Raw genomic sequence first — 14,261 nt, 5'->3', positions numbered from 1 at the left:
CCCCTCTCCACCCCAATCTCCCCTCCTCTCTCTCCCTCGCTCCCCCCTCTCTCTCTCCCTCGTTCCCCATCTCTCCCCATCCCTCCCTCTCCCCATCTCGATCTCTCTATCACTCCCTCCCTCACTCCCCAACTCTCCCCATCTCTATCTCTCCATCTGTCTCTCCTCTCCTCCGTCCCCGTCTCTCCACCACATCTCCCCTCTCTCCGTTCTTCTCCCCATCTCTCCTCTCTTTCTCCCCTCTTACCCTTCTCCGAATCTTTCCCCTTCCCCCTCTCCACCCCAATCTCCCCTCCTCTCTCTCCCTCGCTCCCCCCTCTCTCTCTCCCTCGTTCCCCATCTCTCCCCATCCCTCCCTCTCCCCATCTCGATCTCTCTATCACTCTCTCCCTCACTCCCCAACTCTCCCCATCTCTATCTCTCCATCTGTCTCTCCTCTCCTCCGTCCCCGTCTCTCCACCACATCTCCCCTCTCTTCCTCTCTCTCCTCTCTCCGTTCTTCTCCCCATCTCTCCTCTCTTTCTCCCCTCTTACCCTTCTCCGAATCTTTCCCCTTCCCCCTCTCCACCCCAATCTCCCCTCCTCTCTCTCCCTCGCTCCCCCCTCTCTCTCTCCCTCGTTCCCCATCTCTCCCCATCCCTCCCTCTCCCCATCTCGATCTCTCTATCACTCTCTCCCTCACTCCCCAACTCTCCCCATCTCTATCTCTCCATCTGTCTCTCCTCTCCTCCGTCCCCGTCTCTCCACCACATCTCCCCTCTCTTCCTCTCTCTCCTCTCTCCGTTCTTCTCCCCATCTCTCCTCTCTTTCTCCCCTCTTACCCTTCTCCGAATCTTTCCCCTTCCCCCTCTCCACCCCAATCTCCCCTCCTCTCTCCCCATCTCCCCCCTCTCTCTCTCCCTCGTTCCCCATCTCTCCCCATCCCTCCCTCTCCCCATCTCGATCTCTCTATCACTCTCTCCCTCACTCCCCAACTCTCCCCATCTCTATCTCTCCATCTGTCTCTCCTCTCCTCCGTCCCCGTCTCTCCACCCTCTCTCCCCTCTCTTCCTCTCTCTCCTCTCTCCGTTCTTCTCCCCATCTCTCCTCTCTTTCTCCCCTCTTACCCTTCTCCGAATCTTTCCCCTTCCCCCTCTCCACCCCAATCTCCCCTCCTCTCTCTCCCTCGCTCCCCCCTCTCTCTCTCCCTCGTTCCCCATCTCTCCCCATCCCTCCCTCTCCCCATCTCGATCTCTCTATCACTCTCTCCCTCACTCCCCAACTCTCCCCATCTCTATCTCTCCATCTGTCTCTCCTCTCCTCCGTCCCCGTCTCTCCACCCTCTCTCCCCTCTCTTCCTCTCTCTCCTCTCTCCGTTCTTCTCCCCATCTCTCCTCTCTTTCTCCCCTCTTACCCTTCTCCGAATCTTTCCTCCCCATCTCCACCCAATCTCCCCTCCTCTCTCCCCATCTCCCCCCTCTCTCTCTCCCTCGCTCCCCATCCCTCTCGTTCCCCATCTCTCCCCCATCCCTCCCTCTCCCCATCTCGATCTCTCTATCACTCCCTCCCTCACTCCCCAACTCTCCCCATCTCTATCTCTCCATCTGTCTCTCCTCTCCTCCGTCCCCGTCTCTCCACCACATCTCTCCTCTCTCCGTTCTTCTCCCCATCTCTCCTCTCTTTCTCCCCTCTTACCCTTCTCCGAATCTCTCCCCTTCCCCCTCTCCACCCAATCTCCCCTCCTCTCTCCCCATCTCCCCCTCTCTCCCTCTCCCTCGCTCCCCATCCCTCTCTTTCCCCATCTCTCCCCCATCCCTCCCTCTCCCCATCTCGATCTCTCTATCACTCCCTCCCTCACTCCCCAACTCTCCCCATCTCTATCTCTCCATCTGTCTCTCCTCTCCTCCGTCCCCGTCTCTCCACTACATCTCCCCTCTCTTCCTCTCTCTCCTCTCTCCGTTCTTCTCCCCATCTCTCCTCTCTTTCTCCCCTCTTACCCTTCTCCGAATCTTTCCCCTTCCCCCTCTCCACCCAATCTCCCCTCCTCTCTCTCCCTCGCTCCCCATCCCTCTCGTTCCCCATCTCTCCCCCATCCCTCCCTCTCCCCATCTCGATCTCTCTATCACTCTCTCCCTCACTCCCCAACTCTCCCCATCTCTATCTCTCCATCTGTCTCTCCTCTCCTCCGTCCCCGTCTCTCCACCCTCTCTCCCCTCTCTTCCTCTCTCTCCTTTCTCCGTTCTTCTCCCCATCTCTCCTCTCTTTCTCCCCTCTTACCCTTCTCCGAATCTCTCCCCTTCCCCCCTCCACCCAATCTCCCCTCCTCTCTCCCCATCTCCCCCCTCTCTCTCTCCCTCATTCCCCATCTCTCCCCCATCCCTCCCTCTCCCCATCTCGATCTCTCTATCACTCCCTCCCTCACTCCCCAACTCTCCCCATCTCTATCTCTCCATCTGTCTCTCCTCTCCTCCGTCCCCGTCTCTCCACCACATCTCCCCTCTCTCCGTTCTTCTCCCCATCTCTCCTCTCTTTCTCCCCTCTTACCCTTCTCCGAATCTCTCCCCTTCCCCCCTCCACCCAATCTCCCCTCCTCTCTCTCCCTCGCTCCCCCCCTCTCTCTCCCTCATTCCCCATCTCTCCCCCATCCCTCCCTCTCCCCATCTCGATCTCTCTATCACTCCCTCCCTCACTCCCCAACTCTCCCCATCTCTATCTCTCCATCTGTCTCTCCTCTCCTCCGTCCCCGTCTCTCCACCACATCTCCCCTCTCTCCGTTCTTCTCCCCATCTCTCCTCTCTTTCTCCCCTCTTACCCTTCTCCGAATCTCTCCCCTTCCCCCCTCCACCCAATCTCCCCTCCTCTCTCTCCCTCGCTCCCCCCTCTCTCTCTCCCTCGTTCCCCATCTCTCCCCCATCCCTCCCTCTCCCCATCTCGATCTCTCTATCACTCCCTCCCTCACTCCCCAACTCTCCCCATCTCTATCTCTCCATCTGTCTCTCCTCTCCTCCGTCCCCGTCTCTCCACGCTCTCTCCCCTCTCTTCCTCTCTCTCCTCTCTCCGTTCTTCTCCCCATCTCTCCTCTCTTTCTCCCCTCTTACCCTTCTCCGAATCTTTCCCCTTCCCCCTCTCCACCCCAATCTCCCCTCCTCTCTCCCTATCCCTCGCTCCCCATCCCTCCCTCTCCCCAGGGACCCTCGGCTCCGAGCGGCGTCCAGCCCAGCCCCTCCGAGGTGACGGCTGAGCAGTACTTCGACCCCGAGGTGGACCTGCAGTCCCGGGACATCGGCCGGCCGCTGGAGCTCAGCCTGAAGGTGCAGAGGTGAGGAGGGCTCGTGGTGGGGGGGGGAGGGTGTGCGACCGATCGGTCCCGCTCAACGCCAGCAGTCGGGGAGGAGAACCAGGGGTCCACGAGCCAGTGATCATCGCGGGATGAGAGGTGGAGAGGCTCAGCCAGTTTAAATTCATCGTCTCAGAGACCTGGAGCAATTTAGAAGAAAGGACGGCAGCATCTCGACTTCCTGAAGAGTTTGCGGAGATTCGTCACGGCGTCTAAAACTTTGACAAACTTCTGCAGATGTGCGGTGGAGAGTTTGTCGACTGGCTGCATCGCAGTCTGGGACGGCAACGCCAATACCCTCGAACGGAAAATCCAACAAAAGGTAGTGGATACGGCCCAGTCCGTCACGGGTAAAGCCCTCCCCACCATTGAGCACGTCTACAGGGAAGCAGCATCCATCATCAGGGACCCCCACCACCCAGGACGTGCTCGCTTCTCACTGCTGCCATCAGGAAGGAGGTACAGGAGCCTCAGGACCCACACCACCAGGTTCAGGGACAGTTATCACCCCTCAACCATCGGGAAGGAGGGACAGGAGCCTCAGGACCCACACCACCAGGTTCAGGGACAGTTATCACCCCTCAACCATCAGGAAGGAGGTACGGGAGCCTCAGGACCCACACCACCAGGTTCAGGGACAGTTATTACCCCTCAACCATCAGGAAGGAGGTACAGGAGCCTCAGGACCCACACCACCAGGTTCAGGGACAGTTATTACCCCTCAACCATCAGGAAGGAGATACAGAAGCATCAGGTCCCACACCACCAGGTTCAGGAACAGTTATCACCCCTCAACCATCAGGAAGGAGGTACAGGAGCCTCAGGACCCACACCACCAGGTTCAGGAACAGTTATCACCCCTCAACCATCAGGAAGGATGTTGCTGATGATACGAAGATAGGTGGAGGGGCCGGTAGTGCTGAGGAAACGGAGAGTCTGCAGAGAGATTTGGAGAGATTGGAAGAATGGGCAAAGAAGTGGCAAGTGAAATACAATGTTGGAAAGTGTATGGTTATGCACTTTGGCAGAAAAAATAAATGGGCAAACTATTATTTAAATGGGGAGAGAGTTCAAAGTTCTGAGATGCAACGGGACTTGAGAGTCCTCGTACAGGTGAGGGTTAACCTCCAGGTTGAGTCGGTGGTGAAGAAGGCGAATGCAATGTTGGCATTCATTTCCGGAGGAATAGAGTATAGGAGCAGGGATGTGATGTTGAGGCTCTATAAGGCACTGGTGAGACCTCACTTGGAGTACTGTGGGCAGTTTTGGTCTCCTTATTTAAGAAAGGATGTACTGACGTTGGAGAGGGTACAGAGAAGATTCACTAGAATGATTCCGGGAATGAGAGGGTTAACCTATGAGGAACATTTGACCGCTCTTGGACTGTATTCCTGGGAGTTTAGAAGAATGAGGGGAGACCTCATAGAAACATTTCGAATGTTGAAAGGCATGGACAGAGTGGATGTGGCAAAGTTGTTTCCCATGGTGGGGGAGTCTAGTCCGAGAGAGCATGACTTAAGGATTGAAGGGCGCCCACTCAGAACAGAGATGAGAAGAAATTTTTTTAGCCAGAGGGTGGTGAATCTGTGGAATTTGTTGCCACGGGCAGCAGTGGAGGCCAAGTCATTGGGTGTATTTAAGGCAGAGATTGATAGGTATCTGAGTAGCCAGGGCATCAAAGGTTACGGTGAGAAGACGGAGGAGAATGGATCAGCTCATGATAAAATGGCGGAGCAGACTCGATGGGCCGAATGGCCGACTTCTGCTCCTTTGTCTTGTCGCCTTGTGGAATTTAGAAAGATGAGAGGGGATCTTATTGAAACATATAAGATTATTAAGGGATTGGACACGCTGGAGGCAGGAAGCATGTTCCCGCTGATGGATATTTGTTCCCAGAGATTGGTGGATATGTGGAATGCTCTGCCCCAGAAGGCTGTGGAGGTCAAGTCTCTGGATGCTTTCAAGAAAGAGATGGACAGAGCTCTTAAAGATAGCGGAATCAAAGGTTATGGGGATAAGGCAGGAACTGGATACTAATCGTGGGTGATCAGCCATGATCACAGTGAATGGCGGTGCTGGCTCGAAGGGGCCGAATGGCCTATTCCTGCACCTATTGTGTGTTGTCTATTTTCTGTTTCCCTTCCTTTCTCCCTCTCCTCTTTCTCCCACCTCTCTCTCGTCCCTCCTCTCTCTTCATCTACATCTCTCCCTCTTCTCCCTCTCTCTCTGTCCGTACCCAGGACCCAGGCTGTAAAAACAGGGGACAATCTCTCCTCTACAATCACTCTGAGCACCGGCGCCCCACAAGGCTGTGTACTCAGACCCCTGCTGTACTCACTGTACACCCATGATTGTGTAACCCAGTCTCCATCAAACTCAATATATAAGATTGCTGACGACACAACAGTTGTAGGCTGTATCTCGGGCAATGAAGAGTTTGAGTACAGAGAGGAAATTAAGAACCTGGTGGCATGGTGCGAAGACAATAACCTATCCCTCAACGTCAGCAAGACGAAGGAATTGGTTGTTGACTTCAGAAGGAGTAGCGGACCGCATAACCCAATTTACATCGGTGGTGTGCAAGTGGAACAGGTCAAAAGCTTTAAGTTCCTCGGGGTCAGTATCACAAATGACCTGACTTGGTCCAACCAAGCAGAGTCCACTGCCAAGAAGGCCCACCAGCGCCTTTACTTCCTGAGAAAGCTAAAGAAATTTGGCCTGTCCCCTAAAACCCTCACTAATTTTTATAGATGCACCGTAGAAAGCATTCTCCTAGGGTGCATCACAACCTGGTATGGAAGTTGTCCTGTCCAAGACCGGAAGAAGCTGCAGAAGATCGTGAACACGGCCCGGCACATCACACAAACCAATCTTCCGTCCTTGGACTCACTTTACACCGCACGCTGTCGGAGCAGTGCTGCCGGGATAATCAAGGACACGACCCACCCAGCCAACACACTTTCCGTCCCTCTTCCCTCCGGGAGAAGGCTCAGGAGCTTGAAGACTCGTACGGCCAGATTTGGGAACAGCTTCTTTCCAACTGTGATAAGACTGCTGAACGGATCCTGACCCGGATCTGGGCTGTACCCTCCAAATATCCGGACCTGCCTCTCGGCTTTTTTGCACTACCTTACTTCCCATTTTTCTATTTTCCATTTATGATTTATAATTTAAATGTTTAATATTTACTAATTTTTAATATTTAATATTTGTACTCCAGGGAGCGGGGAAGCGCAAAATTGAATATCGCTGTGATGATTGTACGTTCTCGTATCAATTGTTTGGCGACGATAAAGTTTGAAGTATCCTCTCCCCCCTCTCTCTCCTCCCCTCCCCGGTCAGGTTTAAAGCCACCCTCTGGCTGTGCGAAGATTACCCCCTCTCCCTGAGCGAGCAGCTCTCCCCCATCGTCGACCTCATGGCGATCAGCAACACCCACTTCGGGAAACTCCGCGACTTCATCTCCCTGCGCCTGCCCCCCGGTTTCCCCGTCAAGATCGGTGAGTGCCTGAGGGGGGGAGGGGAGGCTGGATGGGGCAGAGAGAGGGGGAGGGAGGGGAAGAGGGAGGAGGGAGGGACGCACCCCACATCTTTCTTTTTCTCTCCCCGTACAGAAATCCCTTTGTTCCACATGCTGAACGCCCGGATCACCTTCGGAAACCTCTGCGGCTCAGAGGAGGCCGTCTCCTCCCTCAGCTACCCCGCCCGGTCGCCGACCGCCGGGCGGGAAGGGGGCGCGGGAGCGGAGAGCGGTCGTCGAGGTAACCGGGGGGGGGGGAGCGAGGTGGCGTTCACCGGCCGGGGGCCTCGGGGCGTAGGTCGGTGGCAGGGGTGGGCAGAGAGGCGGCAGATGCAGTTTAGCCGAGCGAGGGCCAGGTGCGGGGTGTCTGGCGGTCACCCGGGTGGCAGGGTGCGGTGCGGAAAAAGTGCAAGGGAGCCGGGTCACGTCCCCACACAGAGGTGCCCGGAAAATCCGGCCCCTGGGCGGGGATGGGGGGGGGCAGCTGGTGGTGAGGAGATTTCTCTGGGGAGATGTGTGTGAGAGAGAGAGAGAGAGAAAGCACGCGGAGGGAAGAGGAGGTGCAGGGAGTGAGATGGAGGGAGGGAGAGATGGGGAGAGAGGGGGGATGGAGGGAGGGTGAGAGAGATGGGGGAGAGAGGGGACTTGTGTCTCTCCTCACTAATTGATCTGAGGTTCCCTCTCTCTTCCCCCCCCCGTCCCCTCCCTCCCTCCCTCCCTCCCGCTCCTGCGGCAGTGGGCGAGTGCGAGGTGGCTCCCTCCGTGTTCGAGGTCCCGGCCGGTTACTCGGTCCGGGGCTCGATGGGCCGCCCCGACCCCCTCCCCGACGAGGACGACGAGCTTCTCCAGTTTGCCATCCAGCAGAGCCTGCTGGGAGCCGGCCCGGAGGCCGACCAGGTCGGGACAGGGGAGGGGACGGGGCGGGGTGAGGGGGAGGGGAGGGGGAGGGGAGGGGACACGGTGAGGGGAGGGGAGTGGAGGGGAGCGGGTGAGGGGAGAGGGGAGTGGACGGGGTGAGGGGGAGGGGACGGGACAGGGTGAGGGGGAGTGGAGGGGAGCGGGTGAGGGGGGAGAGGAGGGGACAGGGTGAGGAGGAGGGGACGCGGTGAGATGGGGAGGGGACGGGACGGGGTGAGGGGTCAGGGGACGGGACGAGGTGACGGGATGGGGTGAGGGGGCAGGGGAGGGGAGGGGGAGGGGAGGGGTAGGGGACAAGGTGAGGGGATGGGGACAGGGTGAGGGGGAGGGAAGGGGACAGGGTGAGGAGGAGGGGACGGGGTGAGGGGGGAGGGGAGGGGACACGGTGAGGGGGAGGGGAGTGGACGGGGTGAGGGGGAGGGGAGTGGAGGGGAGGGGACGGGGTGAGGGGGAGGGGAGTGGAGGGCAGGGGGTGAGGGGGAGGGGAGGGGAGTGGAGGGGAGTGGGTGAGGGGGAGGAGATGGGACGGGGTGAGGGGGATGGGACGCGGTGAGATGGGGAGGGGACGGGACGGGGTGAGGGGTCAGGGGACGGGACGAGGTGACGGGATGGGGTGAGGGGGCAGGGGAGGGGAGGGGGAGGGGAGGGGTAGGGGACAAGGTGAGGGGATGGGGACAGGGTGAGGGGGAGGGAAGGGGACAGGGTGAGGAGGAGGGGACGGGGTGAGGGGGGAGGGGAGGGGACACGGTGAGGGGGAGGGGAGTGGACGGAGTGAGGGGGAGGGGAGTGGAGGGGAGGGGACGGGGTGAGGGGGAGGGGAGTGGAGGGCAGGGGGTGAGGGGGAGGGGAGGGGAGTGGAGGGGAGTGGGTGAGGGGGAGGAGATGGGACGGGGTGAGGGGGATGGGACGCGGTGAGATGGGGAGGGGACGGGATGGGGTGAGGGGTCAGGGGACGGGACGAGGTGAGGGGGAGGGGACAGGATGGGGTGAGGGGCAGAGGAGGGGAGGGGAGGGGACGGGGTGAAGGGGAGGGGGAGGGGACGGGGTGAGGGGAGGGGTAGGGGACACGGTGAGGGGGAGGGATAGGGGACAGGGGAGGGGGAGGTGGGGGGACGGGGTGAGGGGAGGGGTAGGGGACAGGGTGAGGGGAAGGGGATGGGGGAGGGGGAGGGGAGTGGACGGGGTCAGGGGGAGGGGGAGGGGAGGGGACACGGTGAGGGGTCAGGGGACGGGATGAGGTGAGGGGGAGGGGACGGGATGGGGTGAGGGGGCAGGGGAGGGGAGGGGACGGGGTGAGGGGAGGGGTAGGGGACAAGGTGAGGGGATGGGGACAGGGTGAGGGGGAGGGAAGGGGACAGGGTGAGGGGGAGGGGAGGGGACGGGGTGAGGGGGGACGGGAGGGGACAGGGTGAGGTGGAGGGGGGAGGGGTAGAGGACAGGGTGAGGGGAAGGGGACAGGGGAGGGGGAGGGGAGTGGACGGGGTGAGGGTGAGGGGGGACTCGGGGAGGGGGGAGGGGTAGAGGACAGGGTGAGGGGAAGGGGACAGGGGAGGGGAGGGGACACGGTGAGGGGGAGGGGGACGCAGTGAGGGGGAGGGGAGGGAAACAAACGGAGAGAGACGGGGGTCTGCTTTGGGTGGACGGGGAGTGGGCGAGAGAGAGTGGGGGAGAGACGGGGGGGGTTTGGTTTGGGTGGCGGAGGGAGTGGGCGAGAGAGAGGATGGTGGGGGTCGGAAACGGACGAGCCTCTCCGGACCTGACCTGCGACCTCTGCCCCGGGCAGGTCACCATCTGGGAAGCACTCAGTGCCACGCGGACCAGCGACGACCCGGCGGAACCGTACGATGAGGAAGCCGCCCTCGCGCGGTGAGGGCCCAGTCCCGCTCCCGCCCCGAAAACCCCGCCGGCCCCCCTCCCGTCCCCCGCAGCCTCTACTCCGAGGGCAATCTCACTCTCCCCTCCCACGTAACCTGCCCCCCACCCTTCTCCTGTCAGCCTTTGAGGCTGGAAATGTCTTTACCCCCATACTTCCCTCCAATCGCTTTCAAATTATGCCCCCCTGCGTTCGCCCTGGGGAAAAGTCTCTGCTGTCCAATCGATCTGCGCCTCTTCCCATCTTGTACAGCTCCACCAAGTCATCTCTCACTCTCCCTCGCTCCAGAGAGACAAGCCCTCACTCACTCAACCTCTCCCAGTAAAACGTGCCCCCTAATCCAGGCAGTGTCCTGGTCAATCTCCTCTGCACCCTCTCTAATCCAGGCAGCATCCTGGTCAATCTCCTCTGCACCCTCTCTAAACCAGGCAGTGTCCTGGTCAATCTCCTCTGCATCCTCTCTAATCCAGGCAGCATCCTGGTCAATCTCCTCTGCACCCTCTGTAATCCAGGCAGCGTCCTGGTCAATCTCCTCTGCACCCTCTCTAATCCAGGCAGCGTCCTGGTGAATGTCCTCTGCACCCTCTCTAATCCAGGCAGAGTCCTGGTCAATCTCCTCTGCACCCTCTCTAATCCAGGCAGCGTCCTGGTCAATCTCCTCTGCACCCTCTCGAAAGCTTCCACATCCTTCCTGTAACGAGGGGACCAGAACCGAACACAATACTCCAAGCGTGGGTCTAATCATAGAAACATAGAAAATAGGTGCAGGAGTAGGCCATTCGGCCCTTCGAGCCTGCACCGCCATTTATTATGATCATGGCTGATCATCCAACTCAGAACCCTGTACCTGCCTTCTCTCCATACCCCCTGATCCCTTTAGCCACAAGGGCCATATCTAACTCCCTCTAAAATATAGCCAATGAACCGGCCTCAACTGTTTCCTGTGGCAGAGAATTCCACAGATTCACCACTCTCTGTGTGAAGAAGTTTTTCCTCATCTCGGTCCTAAAAGGCTTCCCCTCTATCCTCAAACTGTGACCCCTCGTTCTGGACTTCCCCAACATCGGGAACAATCTTCCTGCATCTAGCCTGTCCAGTCCCTTTAGGATTTTATACGTCTCAATCAGATCCCCCCTCAATCTTCTAAATTCCAGCCTGGTCGATCCAGTCTTTCATCATATGAAAGTCCTGCCATCCCAGGAATCAATCTGGTGAACCTTCTTTGTATTCCCTCTATGGCAAGGATGTCTTTCCTCAGATTAGGGGACCAAAACTGCTCACAATACTCCAGGTGTGGTCTCACCAAGGCCTTGTACAACTGCAGTAGTACCTCCCTGCTCCTGTACTCGAATCCTCTCGCTATAAATGCCAGCATACCATTCGCCTTTTTCACCGCCTGCTGTACCTGCATGCCCACTTACAATGACTGGTGTATAATGACACCCAGGTCTCGTTGCACCTCCCCTTTTCCTAATCGGCCACCATTCAGATAATAATCTGTTTTCCTATTTTTGCCACCAAAGTGGATAACTTCACATTTATCCACATTAAATTGCATCTGCCATGAATTTGCCCACTCACCCAACCTATCCAAGTCACCCTGCATCCTCTTAGCATCCTCCTCACAGCTAACACTGCCACCCAGCTTCGTGTCATCCGCAAACTTGGAGATGCTGCATTTAATTCCCTCATCTAAGTCATTAATATATATTGACGTTAATATATTTAATCAGGGTTGTATAGAGCTGTAACGTTACCTAACGGCTGTTGAACTCAATCCCCCGACTGACGAAGGCCAACACACCAAAACGCCTTCTTCACCACCCTCTCAACTTTGTGGGATCTCTGGATGTGGACCCCGAGATCTCTCTGCTCCGAGTTCTGCCGCCAACCCCATCCGATCCCACCTTCCAAAGCGGGTCACTTCACCCTTTTCCGGATACGGCCGCAGTTTTAATGAACTTCACGTTTTATCTGTCTCTCTCTCTCTCTCTCGTCCTCTTGTCGCCTACCCCTTCCCTCTCTCTCACCCCTCCTGCCTTCCTCTCTGTCCCTCCCTTTGTCTGACTCACTCTCATCCTCCCCCTCCCTCATCCTGTCCCTCTCCCACCGCCCCCCCCACCACAGCGCGATAAGGGAGAGCCTGGCGGGAAGGGGCGGAGGCCCCGGGGAGGGCGCGCGGACCGCGGGGTCTCCCGGCTCCTTGTCGCGGTCCGACAGCTACACGGCGGCCCTGCAGACGGCGATGGAGGAGTCCCACCGGGAGCAGGAGGAGTGGGAACGGCAGCTCAGCAGGGAAGAGGACGAGATCCAGCGGATCCTGCGTCTCTCCCTCACCGACAAGTGACCCCCCCCCCCCACCACCGGCCCACCCTTCCCCCCAACTGCCACCATCCACACCTCGCCCCCCCGCCCCCCGTCCCCGTCCTCCATTCCTGTACCCTGGAGTGTGTGACAGGACTGTGTCCGACCCCGGGAGTGTGTGACGGGACGGTGCGGAGGGAGATTCGCTCTGTGTCTGACCCCGGGAGTGTGTGATGGGACGGTGTGGAGGGAGATTCACTCTGTGTCTGACCCCAGGAGCGTGTGATGGGACGGTGCGGAGGGAGATTCGCTCTGTGTCTGACCCCGGCAGTGTGTGACGGGACGGTGTGGAGGGAGATTCACTCTGTGTCTGACCCCGGCAGTGTGTGACCGGACGGTGCGGAGGGAGATTCACTCTGTGTCTGACCCCGGGAGTGTGTGATGGGACGGTGCGGAGGGAGATTCGCTCTGTGTCTGACCCCGGGAGTGTGAGACCGGACGGTGCGGAGGGAGATTCACTCTGTGTCTGACCCTGGCAGTGTGTGACCGGACGGTGTGGAGGGAGATTCACTCTGTGTCTGACCCCGGCAGTGTGTGACCGGACGGTGCGGAGGGAGATTCACTCTGTGTCTGACCCCGGGAGTGTGTGATGGGACGGTGTGGAGGGAGATTCGCTCTGTGTCTGACCCCGGGAGTGTGTAATGGGACGGGGTGGAGGGAGATTCGCTCTGTGTCTGACCCCGGGAGTGTGTGATCGGACGGTGCGGAGGGAGATTCACTCTGTGTCTGACCCCGGCAGTGTGTGACCGGACGGTGCGGAGGGAGATTCACTCTGTGTCTGACCCCGGGAGTGTGTGATGGGACGGTGCGGAGGGAGATTCGCTCTGTGTCTGACCCCGGGAGTGTGTGACGGGACGGTGCGGAGGGAGATTCGCTCTGTGTCTGACCCCGGGAGTGTGTGATGGGACGGTGCGGGGGGAGATTCACTCTGTGTGTCTGACCCCGGGAGTGTGTGATGGGACGGTGCGGAGGGAGATTCACTCTGTGTCTGACCCCGGGAGTGTGTGATGGGACGGTGCGGAGGGAGATTCGCTCTGTGACTGACCCCAGGAGTGTGTGTGACGGGAGTGAGTGACATTCTGTAAAATGACCATGGACATTGCCCATTTAGTTGTCAGCATTTCACGGAGGCTGACCTCTCAGTTGACCGCACTGCGACAGAAACCCACGGACGGTCACCTCCCCTCTTCGCAGTGTTCAACAGTGCCAGAATGTGTATTTTATCAGATGTGCATGCAGTCCCTGTGTATTCCACTGAAAAATCTCACTGTGGGTTATCGAAAGGTCCCTGTAAATAAACGTTAACTGCTCTTAACTCCGCCACTTTAACGCGGCTTCAGATTTCCGTCACCGCAATGCCCTGGCAGTCAAGCTCCGTCAGACGAAAGAGCTGACTGGGGACTTCAGGAAGGGTAAGAGGAAGGGGAACACATACCAATCCTCGTAGAGGGATCAGAAGTGGACAGAGAGCCGTTTCACCTTCCTGTGTGTCAAGATCTCTGAGGACCTAACCTGATCCCAACATGGTGATTATGATTATGAGGACACACAGTTATCTATGGCAAGGATGTCCTCCTCTCCTCCCCTCCCTGGTTACATAGAAACATAGAAAATAGGTGCAGGAGTAGGCCATTCGGCCCTTCGAGCCTGCACTGTCATTCAGTATGATCATGGCTGATCATCCAACTCAGAACCCTGCCCCAGCCTTCCCTCCATACCCCCTGATCCCTTTAGCCACAAGGGCCATATCTAACTCCCTCTTAAATATCGCCAATGAACTGGCCTCAACTGTTTCCTGCTGCAGAGAATTCCACAGATTCACCACTCTCTGTGTGAAGAAGATTTTCCTCATCTCGGTCCTAAAAGGCTTCCCCTTTATCCTCAAACTGTGACCCCTCGTTCTGGACTTCCCCAACGTCGGGAACAATCTTCCTGCATCTAGCCTGTCCAATCCCTTTAGGATTTTATACGTTTCAATCAGATCCCCCCTCAATCTTCTAAATTCCAGAGAGTACAAGCCCAGTTTATCCAGTCTTTCATCATATGATAGTCCTGCCATCCCAGGAATCAATCTGGTGAACCTTCTTTGTACTCCCTCTATGGCACGGATGTTGTTCCTCAGATTAGGGGAGCAAAACTGCACACGATACTCCAGGTGTGGTCTCACCAAGGCCTTGTACAACTGCAGTAGTACCTCCCTGCTCCTGTACTCGAATCCTCTCGCTATAAATGCCAGCATACCGTTCGCCTTTTTCACCGCCTGCTGTACC

At 58.1% G+C, this 14,261-nt stretch overlaps 1 protein-coding gene across 1 annotated transcript in view; it reads left to right on the top strand.

Annotated features, from left to right (window-relative positions):
• LOC134341515 (ankyrin repeat domain-containing protein 13D-like) overlaps positions 1-13,306 on the top strand; it is a 42,614-nt gene extending 29,308 nt beyond the window's left edge. The window contains exons 10-15 of the mRNA XM_063039384.1: positions 3,168-3,298; positions 6,659-6,816; positions 6,931-7,077; positions 7,573-7,733; positions 9,538-9,620; positions 11,755-13,306. Of these exons, the coding sequence (XP_062895454.1) occupies positions 3,168-3,298; positions 6,659-6,816; positions 6,931-7,077; positions 7,573-7,733; positions 9,538-9,620; positions 11,755-11,974 (900 nt within the window). The 3' untranslated portion in view covers positions 11,975-13,306. The remainder of the gene's footprint in view (positions 1-3,167; positions 3,299-6,658; positions 6,817-6,930; positions 7,078-7,572; positions 7,734-9,537; positions 9,621-11,754) is intronic.
• Positions 13,307-14,261: the final 955 nt, after the last annotated feature.

This window comes from Mobula hypostoma, unplaced genomic scaffold (genome assembly GCF_963921235.1).
Source record: "Mobula hypostoma unplaced genomic scaffold, sMobHyp1.1 scaffold_83, whole genome shotgun sequence".
NCBI lineage: Eukaryota > Metazoa > Chordata > Chondrichthyes > Myliobatiformes > Myliobatidae > Mobula > Mobula hypostoma.
This window is presented reverse-complemented; position numbering and strand designations above follow the sequence as displayed.